Consider the following 17,646-nt stretch of genomic DNA (forward strand, 5'->3'; position numbering starts at 1 on the left):
AAAAATGCTGGTTGTAGACGATACAAAGTTTGGAACGGCAGTCACTTCCGTAAACATCACCATGGTACCCAGAGCGCCCTCGTTCGAAAGTAGTGCGAATGACCTCGGGGTCACATGAATATTAATCTGCCTGTGCAGAGATACTTATTAGCGTACGCGCGATAAGAACTCTGGTTCCGAGAGTGGCCATTTGTTTACCTGCAGAATTCTAGAAAACGCAAAGCAACATCCATACTATTGCGTGACCAACAGAGATCAAGGCTGAAATCGAGGTTTTACAAGGACAAAAAGCGTGATGTCAGTTTCTTGTAATTTATACTGAACAGGCATGCATTTAGTATACATACGATTTCACGAGAATTTAGAAATAAAAGCCGATGTCACCGGCGCGGCTCCACTGTCGCCACGCGCAGCTACGATCTTAGCGGAGACGTTTTTTCAATGTCGCGCTGGCTTAGTGTACGAATTGAACGTTTGCGGATAGCAACGAGCGTAATAACGAGAATTGAGATAGTTCAGAAATGCACGCGATTGCCCATATTTGGGCATCGGGCTGGGGCGTGATACGTAAAAAAAATGCACGGCTCTGAGGGCGCTTTCTCCAATAGCTTTACACAGGCACGTGAATGTAGGTATATGATAATAACAGATAACCGTGTAAGAAATTTATAACAGATTGCCGTTCAGATTGAAATCAGAGGCGCTCGCGTGCATGGCTGTCGTCACATGCACGTTCCATTCCAGCCACCGCGCTCATGTACACGGTAGTCGTAGCAACGTACCATCGTCATTCTCCGCCACACTTCGAATAATACGCGCTGGTAAGAGCTCTGCTGTGCCGCATAGAATGACTGGGTGTGAGAGAAAGAATAATCGATTGGGTGAACCAGCAGAATGTGACTGTTTCTATTCCCTTTTGTATTAATGATACCTAATTTCTGTTGAGGCCATTACTTAAAAATCACGATGTAAGTTCTCCTGCGGCAACAGAAACTAAAATGCGAAATCATATTTATATGCTTATACACTATCATTTAATAACAACAGAATGCCCGTGATTGCACAGGGTAAGCAGTCATATGCGTTGACCATGTGTTTTCTGCTGTGGTATCATAAATTTTAGCCATTTACATGATATATCTTGTCGATTTTCTCACCCATCAAATTCCAGTATAAGTTTGGACATTGAAGTCCCTTTTCACTTCAATGCAAGTATTTTTCCAAAATTACTTGCTCCCCCGTCCTCGCAAATATCTCTGCAGCGTAGCCCCACGCTGTCAGAAATGCATATGCATATCGGGGAAACCCCTACACCTATGACGTATTTTCGTTTTCAGTTCGTACCAAAGTAGTACATGTTCCATATTGGAACCTATGATAAACGCACTCTGACATACATATAACTATTATAAACACGATTTCGTTATTATGATATCATGGACTAAATATTGACCAAATTCCCTGACACGATTTCTACGGCCCGTTGAAAAACGTATCATAGCACTTGCAACTGGTGTTTGTTTCAATGACGATTGGGTATTAATTACGTGAACACCATTGCCACGGTCAGCAGTGGTTGTGAAAGCCTGCTTCATTTAGTCGATCGTCTTCATATTCGCAGTAAAAAATCAGCAGATAAGTCGCTTGTATCCCGGGTAACCGATTCGTTCAAGGGCTCACTGCCAAAATTCGTTCACATTTTTTATAAATGATAAGTTTATGAACATTAACAGAAAACAAGGTCCTTGTAAACGACGACAAATTTATTCTTAATGCCTGTACCACACGTTAAACAAACTTGGAATCAATCGATGCCGATTATGACTGTATCTCTCGAACACCCAATTGTCATTGAAATTTATGCACACATTTGAGGTACAATAACGGTATATGAAGTTACGCACTGTGAATAACTTTTATTTTCAGTGGGTACCCACTGCTGCTTTGTCCATAAGCACATGTGACATACCATGTAAGATATGTGAAAAAGAGTAAACAAACTTGTAGAAAACAAAGTTTGGTGAAAGTCGTAAAAATTAGAAAACTATCCGCTCCCTTAAAATGGCTGAATTTTCTCCATTAATTGGTTCATAGATGATCTTTTTTGCATCTAATTGTAGGCTAACCGATAGGGCATCAAGTCTAGCGTTTCTTTAATTCAGAACAGTATGGCACCAATATTTTTCCAAAACTGACAATCACCTTTTACCTTCTCAACCTCAATTCTTATATATATATCTACTGGTAGACTAACAAATAGGATTAGAGCTCTCATTTATGCTTAAATTCAAAGTAATTCAGCTAAAATTCGGGATGACCTTTGATCTACTTTGGCTTATCTCGCCTCCTACAACATACAGAGATTTTTTGGTGTAATGGGGTATTGTAAGGTGCCATTGATTTTAAAGCTGCATAGCAGTATTTGGACCTGATTAAATTTGCGCACATCTTGTGTGGAATTGTTTGTGAAGCAGGCACTTTGAGTCCAAGTGATGGGAGCTCCGAATGAGCCAAATTTATATGGTTGGCTTCACAATTTGGTCACACTGCCGTAATATGCACGTTACAAATTTAAAGCGGGTTATGATAGGTAGTCATCGCATGGCAAGCGTTGATTTTTTTGATGATGAGCATTCCATTGAAATATTGTTTAAATCCTGTCGTGCAATCTGAGGAAAATGTGCGACAATGAAGTAAAACACCTATCAATGGATTGATTGCATTTTTCTATAGCCCTTTTATTAATTTCTAAACAAGGTGAATCAGTTTTCAGATTCACGAGTGTCTTTTCAGCGACGCTGTTGAATATTCCAAAGTATTGGAAACTATTAATGGACACCATTAAGCTACGGAGAGTTGTTGCACTACAGATATTCAACTGAAAGGTTGATAGTTATACAACCAAATGTGGTGTCAAATGTAATAACGATACAAGGTACTGCAAGTGAATCGACCCATGCCAACCCATGTCTGCATTTCATGTACAGAGTAGAGTAGGAGGAGTAGACTGGGACTTTGCTAATCACGACACCGTCCTTGATGTTTAAGGCATAAGAACGAGAAGTTTAGTTTTTTGTGTCCATGCAAATGGTATACACATCCCAAACATTGTAGTTGCACAATAGGTAACATGAGTTTTGAAACAAAATACTTCACTATGTCGGGCAGAATATGTTAGACTACAATTGCGATAAATTAAACATAGGGCCAAAGTCCCTGAAGCTACTATAGACATGGATACAAAATTAAGTATTTCCTGACTGTATGAAATTATCTCACTAAGGTCATCCTAGGGACATGTAAACCAAATATTAAATTTGTCTGACCAGCGGTTTTGAAAAAACAAGCGACTCAACAGTTGACAGAGCTCTGCTGTGTTATGTAGAGAATAACCTTTTGTGACACATGTACTGATGAAGAAGGTGGATATCTTTGATAGCTCATTTCAGGATGGCCTGACCAAAAATGGAAAAAAATTCCGTAAAAATACAGATTTGCATATTTCATCAGACTATATTGGTCTATAATAGCAAATAAACGAGAGTTAATTACATTCTAATTAAAGTAAACAAGATTTGCTTAAATCAAGATTTACGTCATAAAAAAACAGCATATCTGTCAGGTTATAAAGAATCATGAGCTGGTTATCTTTTTATCAGTATTTTCATCCTATTAACCAAGCACATTTTAACTTTCAAATTAACATTGTAAGTAAGTTCTGTTGAATGAGTTGAGACTGTACGTACTCAGAGAAAGCACACTGAAGAGACAAATGTTTGAAACTTAAGAAGTTCAAGGTCATCAAAAGCATTATAAGGAATCATGTTACACTTTCATTGCACTGTTTACACAGATTGCATAATTGCTATAAATAGCACATGAGGAATCTTACAGCCCAGCTTTACCATAAAAACCCTATCACTTTGACCACTCTTTTAATTGACCACTCTATTTTTTTCCCCAAAAAGTAATCTTATTTTATCCTTACCAAGTCAACCATAAATGGAAATTAGAACTTTCTCTATCTTTATTCATTTGACCACCCTATCATGACAAACTATTATGAGCAATTTCTTTTAGATAACATAAATGGTGGTTCAGAATATATCAAAGTTGGGATTCAGGAAAGTTGCCTTTACATGTTTTAATCCTCAATTCACTATGAACTGTCAAAAAAAGTTGAACTTTCTGATAATTCCACACTAAAATTATTTTGGCTTTGATGATTTCCTAATTAATTCAATTATTTAAAATCATATTAATTATTTTTTTCTGGGTGAATTGACAGGGTTTATACAGTACAAGAATTACATACAATGTAAGTCAAACTTTGACCAAAAATGACAAAAAAATTCCTTAAAAATACACATTTGCATATTTCATTACAATTTGAACAAACCTAAGTTGGGTCATCCCTAGGGACCTGTATATCAAATAACAAAGCTGTCTGACCAGCGGTTATGAAGAAGAAGATTTTTTACCAAAAACACCTTTTTTGGCATTAATTTGCCTATTTTCAACAATATCAAAAATTAAAAAAAAACAGTTTCTCAAAATCATACTTTTCATCTACACAACAAATATCAAATCAGTAAGTACTGCGGTTCTCAAGATATTTGAGTGGACGGACGCCTCACAAACGGACATACATACATACATACATACAGACTGACGCCGGACGCCGGACGGATACCCATCCCAATAGCTTCTATAGACTATAGTCTATAGTAGCTAAAAAAATACAGAATTGAAGGACAATTCTATAGCAACAGTCATCGAGATACCCAGTGTTCAAACACAATTACGTTGCAACGACATTGAAATGCGTGCGCATACTCAATTATATGGCGCTCCGGAAGTTGTGACGCTCGAAATTTTGAATCTCGGGGAAAATTTTGCCGCTAGAAAGGCATGAGGTAAAAGTTCAGACGAGAGAGGCCAGTTAATCGATTATTTGTGAATTCAACCTAGTTCCCGACCAGTTTTGATCGCCTGCCATCGAAAAGTTTTTCTTTGGTTTCAGTCCGGTAAAGCTTCCATGACTTTTAGTTTTCTTCAGCGTTGTAAATATCTTGTTGTTACGCCACTCTATATGACTAATACAACCGCATACAATACGCAGTTACAACTACAGAACATTTTGAAAGACCGCTCAGTATGTTGAAGATAACCTTTATTTCAGAAACTTAAGATTCATAGCAGATCACAATCCCAGAAAACGTAACATGTGTCACTGCATGGGATTAGAAACTAGATTGTAATACGCTTTCCGAAAAAGAAACACACCAGATTGTAGATCAGATTATATAGGGTCTCTTTCAAGTTGTTGACGGCGTCTATATCTACGGGAATTACAATCCGGCATTAAGCGCTTTTTAAAATTTTTGTAGAGGTTGGGCTTAGCAGAGTAACATTTGACACCCAGTTCTTTGAAAGGTGCATCGGTACCTAAGTTCGTATCCGACTCTTATGGTATCTTGAGACTGTCAGTTGAACTACAGCTCCCTTCGATAATTAATGAAGAAGGAACGACCACCTTTCAAGAGAACACTGCGCAATTTCTGTCACACGACTCGGTTGTTTAACCTCGTATATTGTACACCTCGGTGTCGGCCGAAAAGCCGAGCAGTTGCTTTTCTCACAGAGGACACCAACGAAGATTTTCTCTTAGGTTTTGTTAGTGCACGTTCAAGTTTATTCCAGAATTTATCTTCATCCCGTTCAGTTTGAACTCGATGCCATTCGAAGTAGGTTATGGAACTCATAATGTTGTCAATAACTGCTGGAATCTTTTTCTGTTCGATGTTTTCTTTGAAAATTGGGATTAGTTTCTGTCGCTTAGTGATCCAGCTTTCCATTGCCATTTCGGCTTCATGCATACAATAACTGCTTTCAAGAAAGGCTTCTGATAGGATCAAAATCGATGCACGACTGCTCTCAAAGGCGTCGTTTATGTTTTCCAAAATACCTTCAAAATGAAAAAAAAATCAAGAGCTAAGAAAGAGGGTCGCATAGTTCATGGGTGTGCAACAAATACATTGTTATTTGTTTTAATAAAAATGTTTTGAAAATGAGACTTGATGAAGAGACCACTTGATTGCGCTTTTATGTTCTGAATACATTAGAAAATTCAGAGTCATATTACCCCCTCCTATGGGAAAGTCTCGCTCGTGTAGCAACAATTTTCGGGTTTCATCTTTCTCGAGACGGTCCGCTATATAATCGGCAAAATCTTCATCCTTGCTGCTATATAATACCATTGCATCAAATTCCTTAGTTTCTATAATGAAGAAGGCAAGACTTATGTGCTGAAAAGTGTAAAATGACAGACTGGGCCAAGTGGTGATTCAATGTAAATCTGTGTGTATATGTACGAGAAATACATGCCATGGTAAACTTGACAAATTACAGAGCTGTAAAACTCAACAAAAAGCGCGGCAGGTTGCCAGATGGTACTTGTTATACCTTAAACAAACATCGATATTTTATTATTTCGCAACAGGAACAGGATGAAGAATAGCGAGCCTATCAGAAATCAAATTATGCTTTTTTACACGAAAGCTGGTGTAAAGAGTAACGCTTGTATTTGCACCAACAGTAGTGGGAAAATTCGGTGTGAAAGACCAAAACGGGGGATATTTATCTATTGGTAGTCTTACGCTCGTCGGATTGAAAACCGTTCGAGCATGAAAAGTGTATGCTATGTTTTGCTCACCGTCCCAGTCGTATTCATCCGCGTCTTGACGAAAGAACTTGTCCAGTTTATGCCGATACCGATAACCAAGATATGCACAGACTGGGATGGCAAGGACCAGTAGGCAAGCTGAAGATATCCCTAAAGTAAGCCCTAGCGTCGATTTGGCTGTAAACCATAGAAATGTTGTTGTGAAAGGATAATTTAGAAAATGGAAAAAAGATTTTGCATTACGTATGCAAGCAGATACAATCGTGTGGGTCACCCAATCGACTGCTACCCGAACTATTGAAGGTGTCGTTAGTTCTTATAAAGAGTGCTAGCATTTACATTGCATCCCTGTTGCGTAATGGGAGTGATAGCACACTAGCAGTTTCAAACCTTTAACCTGAATATCTGTGCTATAAAGAGTTCCCTCAGTGCTTCATAGTTTGAGATAAATCAGATGAATGACAAGATTTCCTTCACAGAGTTATATGTTGAGTGTGCTTCGCCCTGTGTCTAGATTTTATCACAATCCCTCCACACACGGAGGGACTGTGGTTTTATATTGCTATCCGCTGATAAAATGTTTACATCGTAAGGTATCTTATTACTTCAAAGAATGAAACTGTGAGCTCGATGCCAAGCAAGAAACATACATGTTTTACTTCATGTATACAGAAGTACTATCTGTTGCTATAGTTTCATGCATGTTGCATTCGCCGACGTCAGACAGATTAGCTTAACCATAGTGACATAAATGTTTGGATCGTTCCATGACGGTCCTGGGTAATTTAGAAGTTCGAGATATCACATTTTTGCTTTCGTGGATTTACAAGCATTAATTATTTTGCACTTTTTCTCGTAGATGCTAACATGACTCTGTTAGATCGTTACCTCGTTCCCGATGACTATTAGATTTCTATGTATGTGATAAAGTGTAATCTTCTCACATTCCTCACTCGTGTTACGTCATCAACGACTCTTGATTCCACCGCTTAGCGATATCCCCTTCTCGACAACAAGATCGGAGGTATACTGCCGCTATATAGTTAGGGGACAATCATCTTCGAATGACATTAAATGACTGACGAATACGGGAGACTGTACATAAACATGCTGGGGAGTTTTCGCGATGGCAGCGGTTTTTTTCAGTGTCACTATTATTGTCGGAGTCAGCATGCACCTTACACTTTTACATTCTTCTCTGATAAAACAATCAATAGAAACATGCAAAACATGGAACAATGAGATTAACTTACTGATAACATGGATTTTAAACCGACATTGATGGGTATTGTTTGAAGAGTCGATGGCTTTGTATTGCACCAACGTTGTCCCTTCCTGGAATAGATCGCTAGGGTTATGGTTACTGAACAGTTTGACGTCATCAGAATTGTCCTCCACAGCTGGTACCAACCACGTTACGTTAGTGTACGCCTTTCCACTGTCTGTATATTGTGTTACGTCTTGTGGGCATCGAAGTATAACTGGCGGTATCAAATCTGTACAGTGAAACAAATTGCCGCGTACAGAATGTCTTATTTTTTGTTGAAAGGCAAAAAATATATCTGAAAGACTATAGAAAAGAAATTTTAACAACAATGAAGTGATACATGGTAGAGAAAAACACCTGGCAATATATAACATCCATGTCTATAAAGTGAATTGTGTCATTTTTGAAGGCTTTCAGTGGTTAACCAGATTCTCTACAATATATTACTGCTCACCATCTGCCTTCGGGGAATACCTAGTGAGGATACGGAAAAGAATTTCGTCTTCACAACCTACATCATTTATTTCTGATACACTGATGCTACATATTGCACGATGTTGTCACAAAGCTCTTGTGGTTATTTGAGTGCAATAAAACAATAAACACAGTGGTTATTTAAGTGCAATAAAACTATAAACACAGTGGTTATTTGAGTGCAATAAAACAATAAACACAGTGGTTATTTGAGTGCAATAAAACTATAAACACAGTGGTTATTTGAGTGCAATAAAACAATAAACACAGTGGTTATTTGAGTGCAATAAAACAATAAACACAGTGGTTATTTGAGTGCAATAAAACTATAAACACAGTGGTTATTTGAGTGCAATAAAACTATAAACACAGTGGTTATTTGAGTGCAATAAAACAATAAACACAGTGGTTATTTGAGTGCAATAAAACTATAAATACAGTGGTTATTTGAGTGCAATAAAACTATAAACTCATCGTATCATTCCCGTTCTTGTGAACATCATTTAAAATTGGACCCTATCAGAGTACTAAGTCAATATAATTATCATTTTACGTTTTCTGTATGAGGTCTTGACTAATTGGTCACTTGGAGAAAGGTAACTAGTGTAGCATATGGTAAGCGTAACGTCATAATAGGCAATTTGACGTTTAGGTGAATGACCTCTGTAAAACCCCTGTAAAGTTCGATTTGCTCTCGGTGTCAGGAACAGGGGCAGCCATGCAGATAATACAATGCAGAAAATGATTGACCTTATTTCAGAGAAATGTGTATGATTTACATACCATGTTGGCAACGTGTTCCATTCCAGCCCTGCTTACATATACAGCCGTCATACCGATCACACGACGTAGAAGAATACTTTGGTTAAACAATCACATGATTTGTTGCAGTATCGTCCGAACCGGTTTACAGGGCATTCTGGTAAAATGTAGGTACATGCATATGCAATGTAAGCGATTCGCAGTTTGTTCAGAATATCAATATTGTAAGCATATTAATACTTAATTATACACAGAGTCAACAAAACTGTCATTTTATCAAATGTAAGTAAGTTACATTCCACACAGGTAGTGAAAAGGCATAACTGACACTGGCGAGTTAGTTGTTATCTGTGTCCTTGTCAAGTTAAGCAGGTGCCACTGCACTGTCGCCCCCACTATGACGTTAGTATCACGTTGACTTGACGAAGAAGTGTGATAGAGGAATCTGACATTGATACATCCATTATCTCTATGGATGTATATCTAAATAGATTAACATGTGCATGTAAATGTATGTATATGTATGTATTGATTAAATACAGCAAGTTTAAATTTCCCACCAAGAAAGAGGAATCCATCAATAATCTCCCAGCAAATACACATGAAAACGTACTTGCGATGACCGCAGCTGTGGCTATGTACTTTTTGTTGTACTTGTCCACTATATGGCATTCATAGGCGCCCTCTGTCATTTCTGTCACCCACTTGATTTGCAGTTTTGATATCCTGTAAAATTAAACCAATAAGAGTATTCATGAAGGTAATGTTTTAGCCTTGGTTACATGTTTATAAACCCTAAAGCTTACAGATGAAAATGCACATACCCTGGGAATTCTTTATGAATGTAAATTGCATGCGTCTTGTTCTTAAGCTGGAGATATTTCTCATTATGGTACCACCTTATGCTTTTCTTCCATTCGGCCTTTGCTTTCGGCAAGTCGATGTTTTCGCTGCTACATGTCAACATCGTGAAATATCCATACTGAGTTTCACTTCTTTTAGGAGCCACCATTATCGAAGGTTTTGCTGCAAACGTTGGCAGGATATGAGGGAAGAATTTTTGAAAGTGCTTTAAAAGGTAACTGGAAAGAAGGATAGGGCAAAAATTGATGCTAAAAGATGTCAATATTCCAGCTATACGTCAAACAGCATGGCATAGTGAAAATATTGTTATACCCCAGGATTATACTCGGATAATACAAGAGTAATGTTTTTAGAAGAAATTCAAATAATCGGTCAATTTACAGTTTAGTAATTGGTCTTCAATTCTCTGTCCGTTTCATAGAGATATGGTCCAATTTTGACTAAAAACCAACGGACGCCCAATGTAAGATGTGTACCGCGTTGCATACATCTTAAACTACAAGTATACCTTCATTTGCTAGGGAATATAGATTGCACTATGATTTCGACCGATGCATCAGGGAAATTTAACCCGTCTTCTTCCATAGCATTGGATATTATTCGAATTGTTTTGAAATGGTTAACATCTTTATCTGTTTTATAACCAAGGTAGTAACAATACGGGTACTAGCATGCAAAAAATATTAATTCGTGCTGCCTGCGTTAGCTCAAGGCGACATAGAATCTCAGTGACTTATGCAGCAGTCAATGTAATACCCGAGGGACCCCAGTTCGGGCGATATGGGACAAATGTGGGGGATTAGACCGTGATTGCCATGAAATTATGCCCGAGGGGCAATTGCCTTATGATTGATCCTCCTAGTCACTTTCGGTCACTTTCACGGACAAGCGAAGAATATGAATGCTCCACTCATTGGGGTTGGGGAAATGTGGGGGGATTTACTTGTTTTAGGTGGGATTTTCAAGATTATCTTGCCTCAGGGGGATGGCGGGCGTTTGACAAATAACATAAGACTAATGTCCACATCCCCCGCTATGCCCCGAGTGGGGGGCTGGGGATTGGGTTGACATTGATTGCCGCATTAGACGGTTACGCTCATATGAACGTATACGTTTCACTGAAGCAGCAGCTGGGTACCGACTGAAAATGAAAAAAAAACAACAACTATTCGCAGTGCGTTTCTAACATCGTAAATAATACACCGTTTGCCATGTGTGGGAAAACAATATACAACAAAAAAGCACTAACACAAAACGTCTGGTAAAGCCTGGTGTAAACGCGTGAAGTGGTCTATACAATGCTGTCCCTTAAAAGAGTGGAAACTTCATGTATCACTATGTCACGCGTATAGGCTGGTAGACCATACAGATAACACTGGTTTCAGGAAAAATAACTATTTTCCTTAGTCTTGAGTTAATTAGTATAGAATGCCAAAAATACGACATCCTTATTTTTCATTTTGCTGCATACACAAAATCTTATTGCCATTTTCTGCATAATTCTGTATGTTTTAGGTAGAAGAGGCTTGACAAAAAACATGGTAAAAAAATATCCCGACACTGTGAACTTTCGTTTACGATATGCCATCGTTAACAAGTCATTTGTGAAATTTTGAAGAACACGATAACAGAGGTATCATCTTACACCTTAACATGAAAGTGTATTATGTACTGACCAGACACTGAACTTTACAATAGTAGTTTCTCACCTTAAAGTTTAAGGCAATTATTGTAGACGCAAAAATCTTTGGCTACTCCCGGTAAGGTAGACAATGTACTTCGCTGTATTTGGGTCAGTCAACCGATTGGACACTTTAAGAAATTTAGGTAAACCAACTTACGAATATCACATGCAGGTCCGTGCCATCCAGATGTACATTTGCAGGCACCATTAAAAACGCTGCATTTAGCTTCATTCTTACAGATGCATGGTTTATGGCATTTAAACCCGTATGTTCCTGTTGGGCAACCTACCAAAATGGGAAAATATGAATGCGGATTGATATTTCCGTTTTACTTTATTGCAATGTTTTTGTTTAGAATAGCTAAATTTACTGGAACCAACTGTGGCTTATCAATGACGATGAAAGGTAGAATGCTCCTCGGGTACAGACAGTCGGACTCCAAAACTTTCTTGATGATATTTTAGTCTACGTACCACGGATGGGGCTCATTTGAAGCTAATGGAGTAGGTCTAGTTCACGAAAATCGAAAATTTAGTTTTCCTTGTGAATCAACACAAGAATTGCAGCCATTTTGAGTTTCAAGAGTCGGTAAATATTGGGTAATTTGTTTCTCTAGTACCAAAGTTTGCACTGTGATCCCTGAATTGTCATTTGGATTTCAAAACAGAATTGCTGAAAGTTTGAACAAAATTCTAAGTCTTTCAATTTCGAGGCGCGTACTACTTTAACCTGCTCACCCCCAATTCCCTGTAAACAGGTCCACATTTACCATTGATAACAATGGGTTTGGGCCACCATGGTGGTGAAAGGGTTAAAGGTAATGACTTAGATGACTCTGTCCCGTCCTACCCATGATCTAATTAAAGCAGTGTTGGTTTGAAAAGCAAACTTAGCTCTGTGCAGATGGTTTAAATCTCCGACTACACAAAAGTACAGAGCTAACCAAAGAAGTTCTTACCTATGAAATCTATCCAAAATGTTTCTGAGAAAGTAAGTTTGCCTTCGATGTCCACGCTGCAGTTTACTTGCTGCGGGCCGGTGATAGTGTCGTGTTGATGTTTTCAAACGTCAATTGTACAAGTGAATAACGTGTCTTTCAGAAGGGTTGTCATCAAACCAGGTTTTGTTGATAATCGCGTCAGGGGGAAAGTCCTCCTGGGTACAGGAAGACAGTGATCACGTCAAATCAGCATGTGACTTTTCACATTCTGGTTCTTAGTCCACCAGATGATACCTAAACTTATTTCGATACCAAATCATCGATTGTATAATTATAATTTCAGATCCCTCGGTATAAACATGACAAAGTGCTGCGTCCCAGAAGCTTTTTAGCCAATTTGCTTGCTAAAACTTATTATTTTCATTGAATAATTTCCAAACAGCTGATCAGCTTCTCGATAACCCTACTTTCAGAGCCGTGTAAATAATGACAATCTACCAATTGGATTTATCGTTCTAAAGGGATGCATACGGCAGGAAACCAGGACATGAAGATTACGATATTCTCAAAAGTTTCATAGGATAACGGCCATGTCGTGAATAATACAGATTTGTGCAAGTGAATATACCAGATACTTAATGAATAAAACGTCGTCGACGACGATATACACATTTATGGTCATTAACAGACAAGTCAATAACATGCTGTGTATTTCACTTGTTGTGAAAAATGTACTAAATATTCAATAGATTAATTGGGCCTGAAATCCAAGGAATGCCTACAGAGTAAAAGAAGAGTTTTTAACTGTAAAACATGACAAACAAACGTATGGTTAAACAACACAATAGAATACATTATATCATTTTTATTCAAAATTGCTGTCCAATAAATTTTTATACAGTCGAAATACAACTAGTAAGCCAAGGCTTGAAAGCTATATGTTCCGTCATTTGGACTATTATATATAACGTCGCCAGCGTGAACACTGTCTATTATCATTGCAAGAATGTATGGGATAATTTTAAAGTTAAATTTAAGGTTGTACGCGCCTCGTATTGGAACGATTCTAACTTTGCTCGAATTTTTCCCGACAAAACTTCCAACCATTCCCTTTACAAATCAATAACAAAGAGGTCACTATGAAAATTTTGGTACCAGATAAATAGCAAAACAGTTCCTGTATTTGAAATTCAAAATGGCAGATATCTTGTGTTAACTCTATGGCAAAAAATGGTTTTTTAATTTTCACACAACTGAAACGGTCCAAACCTTTACTTATGCCAAACCGCTAAAAAAGGGTAAAACCAGAAAAAATTGTAAAAATTTGATAGTCTGTGTATTTGCTCCCGAGGAGCATTCTACCTTAAGGTCCATTTCTCTTTTACATTGGAAAATCATCATCATCATCATCATCATCATCATCATCATCATCATCATCATCATCATCATCATCATCAATATCAACAACAACAACAACAACAACAACAACAAAAACAATAATAATAATAATAACAACAACAGGATAAAAACAACAACAACCAAAATAATAAGAAGAACAACAACAGCAACAACAACTTATTCAACATATATGGATGTCAAAGTTACCTTGTGAGGATATATGGTAAAGTGTATACCACTGTAGGAGCACTTAGTATGAAAGTTAGCATCTGTATAGTCGTGGTGGTCTGTTCGCGTTTTAAATGTCGAAAATGCTGTCGTCATACCTGTGTAAAATATGAATAGTCTCATTTGAAGATGGAGGGAACTATGAAGGACAGAAGTTTCCAAATAGAGTATCTGTACTGAGCCGCTTCCTACACATGCCACAAGGCTTATATACATAAAAGTAAATTTGTTTTGTAATTCTATCCAATGGGGTCGCTAAGAAGACACTGTGCTATGATTTTACAGATCCAGAGAAAGAAATATTCAAATATACCCGGATATGAGAGTCACTAGGAGAACACGCCCCAGTCTATATAGGCAAAGGTGCGCAAATCAATGATTTACTGCATAACGGACCCCTGACCAGGCGTAGTATCAACGAAAGGCCAGTAAGATCGATTGTCGCATAAACGCATGTAATGAAATTAGTTCGTTTCGATCATCACTCCCTCGCTCAAAACGTGTTGACTTCAGACAGGGAGTTCAGAACAACATACCAATTTGGATAGAGTTTTGAATATTGTTGACATGTAATCACAGATGCCACCAAAGTTAACTAATTAATGGACGAAATTTCATGATAAACAATATTTACCACAAAGCAAAGTTTACGTCAAAACATTCTTTATAAGTGTTTTCTTCCACTCTGCTCTGCTCTGTACAGGAGCCAATATAATCCGCATACATTAAAGTACAAAGTGTGAGGAATGTCTATAAAGCACAGACAACGGGAGATCCGCTCCTTGTGCAGCCTGACTGACAACAGCTATCGACATTCTCGCAGGAGTACAGAGAAAAGGCACACTTTCTTTAAATGTTATATTAAACAATAAACTTCATATTATCTGTAAAAAAAAGACACCGCTACCAGCACATGTTCCAAATACATTTAAACCCGATCTTCTCCAAACTTCAAAAAAGGGGATTTTTACTGTTGTGATACTTAAGTCTTAAAAGTTATTTCGGGTTACGTCAAAAGAGATGGTGACGCTTTTATCATAGCTCATAAGTAATCTTTTTAAGTCTGGGCAGACACTGATACGGCCATGGGCATATGACAAAAGTTATATATATATATATATATATATATATATATATATATATATATATATATATATATATATATATATATAATATATATATATATATATATATATATATATATATATATATATATATATATATATATATATACGTACTTACATTTTCCATTATCCATATCTCCCTCAACAAGGTCACGGCGTGACGTTCCAATAATGTGTTTCAACGGTACTTTCAATGTCCCGACAAAAACTGCGAGTGGTAAATTCTGCCGAGAAAAAATAACTTTATCTTGATTTGTAATATCATATAGGGCTCAGCCCTTGGTGTCGCGCCAGGCGTTGAGATTAAATGTTATTTGTATCGATTCATGATTAGTAATGATAATGGATAAAATAGAATTGATTGTTACTTTCTATATACGTTTGTACAAGTATGACCGGTTTACCCTCTGATGACAGTTCACGTACACGATGTCAGACCCTGTAGGTATTCTTGACCGCGGAGTGATGTCACTTTCACCTCACGCACGTGAGTGAGCTGAATTGGGATTTGATTATACAGGACAGTGAACAATGCAGAAATTATGTGACAAAGAACAGAACTTAGTGTTTATCATTGACATAATGTTGAAACTTTGATATTGAAACTTTCAATATCAGCAATATACTTCACAACAAAAAGGTTACATCAACTATACCTGTATACTTTAAGAACCAGTCTGTACCTATTCTTTCATATCAATACACCAAGACAATCTTCAATAAATATTCAATTACAATAAGGCATTGCGGCACTTAAAAATTGATGAGTTCCTTCAAACACCAGCATCCTGTGACTGCTCTACATCTCCCTTCAAATATACTCCAGTTGCCATGTCATCACTGGTGATCTGAACTTGGTTGAACATCACCACCTTCGTAAGATATTATCTTGTGGACCCAAGTTCAGAGAACCTCGCAGGATCAACTGGAACCATAATTTTAAGATCATTATGGACTCTGTTGAAGAATATGCCAGGAAATTGGCTAAAAGGGAGGATGTAGAGCTGGACACACTGTCAGAATGGGTCAAATCTGTGAGGAAAATAGTGCGTGGCCGTATTGGTCGACTAAGATCACATGTTTGCAGAAGACCCTATTCTGTATTTAAAGATCCTGATGCTGTTAAGTGTTTGAATGATATCCATGACAAATATGTTGTCGTCCCTGCTGATAAAGCTGCCAATAACATTGTATTTGTCTGTAAGAAGTATTATTTTGAATGTCTTATAGACGAACTTGGTGTAACTGAGACCTCCACCAACTCCACTTACAGACAATCAACGTTCAACAAATCTGAAATTTTGGCAAACCATAAGTCATTCATGGATAATTTTAATATTACAACAAAGGATGACCATAATAAGTTGCCTAGCTTATACTGGATACCAAAGCTCCACAAAACACCTTACAAAGCTAGGTTTATCGCAGGATCTTCAAAATGTTCAACAACAGAGTTATCGAAGATACTGACTTCTGTTCTTTGTACTGTTAAACGGGGACTTCAAGACTACTGTGATGTTGTCTTTTTCTCAGAGTGGTATATAAATCAAATGTGGATATTAAAAAATTCGAAGGAACTCTTGGAAAATTGAAATCAAGATCTGTTTCGAAAATAACATCTATTAAAACTTTCGATTTTTCCACATTGTATACCACAATACCACATGATAAATTGAAAGAACGCTTGAAAAACATCATCAACCAAGCATTTTTCTACAAAAACGGTTCACGCCGTTACAAATATGTGGTATTAGGGTATAATTCTACATATTTTGTTAAAAATATTACTAACGCTAAAGTTTTTTATACCGAGAAAGACATTATCAGTATGCTTGATTTCCTCATTGACAACATATTTGTTGAATTTGGAGGACACATTTTCCAACAGTGTATAGGAATTCCAATGGGCACTAACTGTGCTCCCTTACTTGCCGACTTATTTCTGTACTCTTACGAGGCAGAATTTATCCAGAACCTTATCAAGCAGAAAAAGGTCTCTGTAGCTAGTACTTTCAACCTTACATTTAGATACATAGACGATGTTATTTCATTGAATAACTCTGAATTCAGTGACTATCTCGCTATGATTTATCCTCCAGAATTGGAGATTAAAGAAACTACAGAAACGGCTCTTCTGCTTCATATCTGGACATTTTACTTGAATTTGACTCTAATGGTCACCTTTCTACTAGGCTATATGACAAGAGAGATGATTTCAA

At 37.3% G+C, this 17,646-nt stretch overlaps 1 protein-coding gene across 1 annotated transcript; it reads right to left on the reverse strand.

Annotated features, from left to right (window-relative positions):
- Positions 1–5,156: 5,156 nt before the first annotated feature.
- On the reverse strand, positions 5,157–9,273 carry LOC139119329 (toll-like receptor Tollo). The gene is made up of 5 exons (XM_070683092.1): positions 9,210–9,273; positions 7,939–8,181; positions 6,716–6,862; positions 6,146–6,280; positions 5,157–5,968 (listed from the first exon to the last, which is right to left on the reverse strand). The coding sequence occupies exons 4-5, from the start codon at positions 6,258–6,260 to the stop codon at positions 5,565–5,567; spliced, it is 519 nt and encodes a 172-aa protein (XP_070539193.1). The 5' UTR covers positions 6,261–6,280; positions 6,716–6,862; positions 7,939–8,181; positions 9,210–9,273; the 3' UTR covers positions 5,157–5,564.
- Between the last annotated feature and the right edge of the window lie 8,373 nt (positions 9,274–17,646).

The sequence above is a fragment of the Ptychodera flava genome, chromosome 19, assembly GCF_041260155.1.
Source record: "Ptychodera flava strain L36383 chromosome 19, AS_Pfla_20210202, whole genome shotgun sequence".
Classification (NCBI taxonomy): domain Eukaryota; kingdom Metazoa; phylum Hemichordata; class Enteropneusta; family Ptychoderidae; genus Ptychodera; species Ptychodera flava.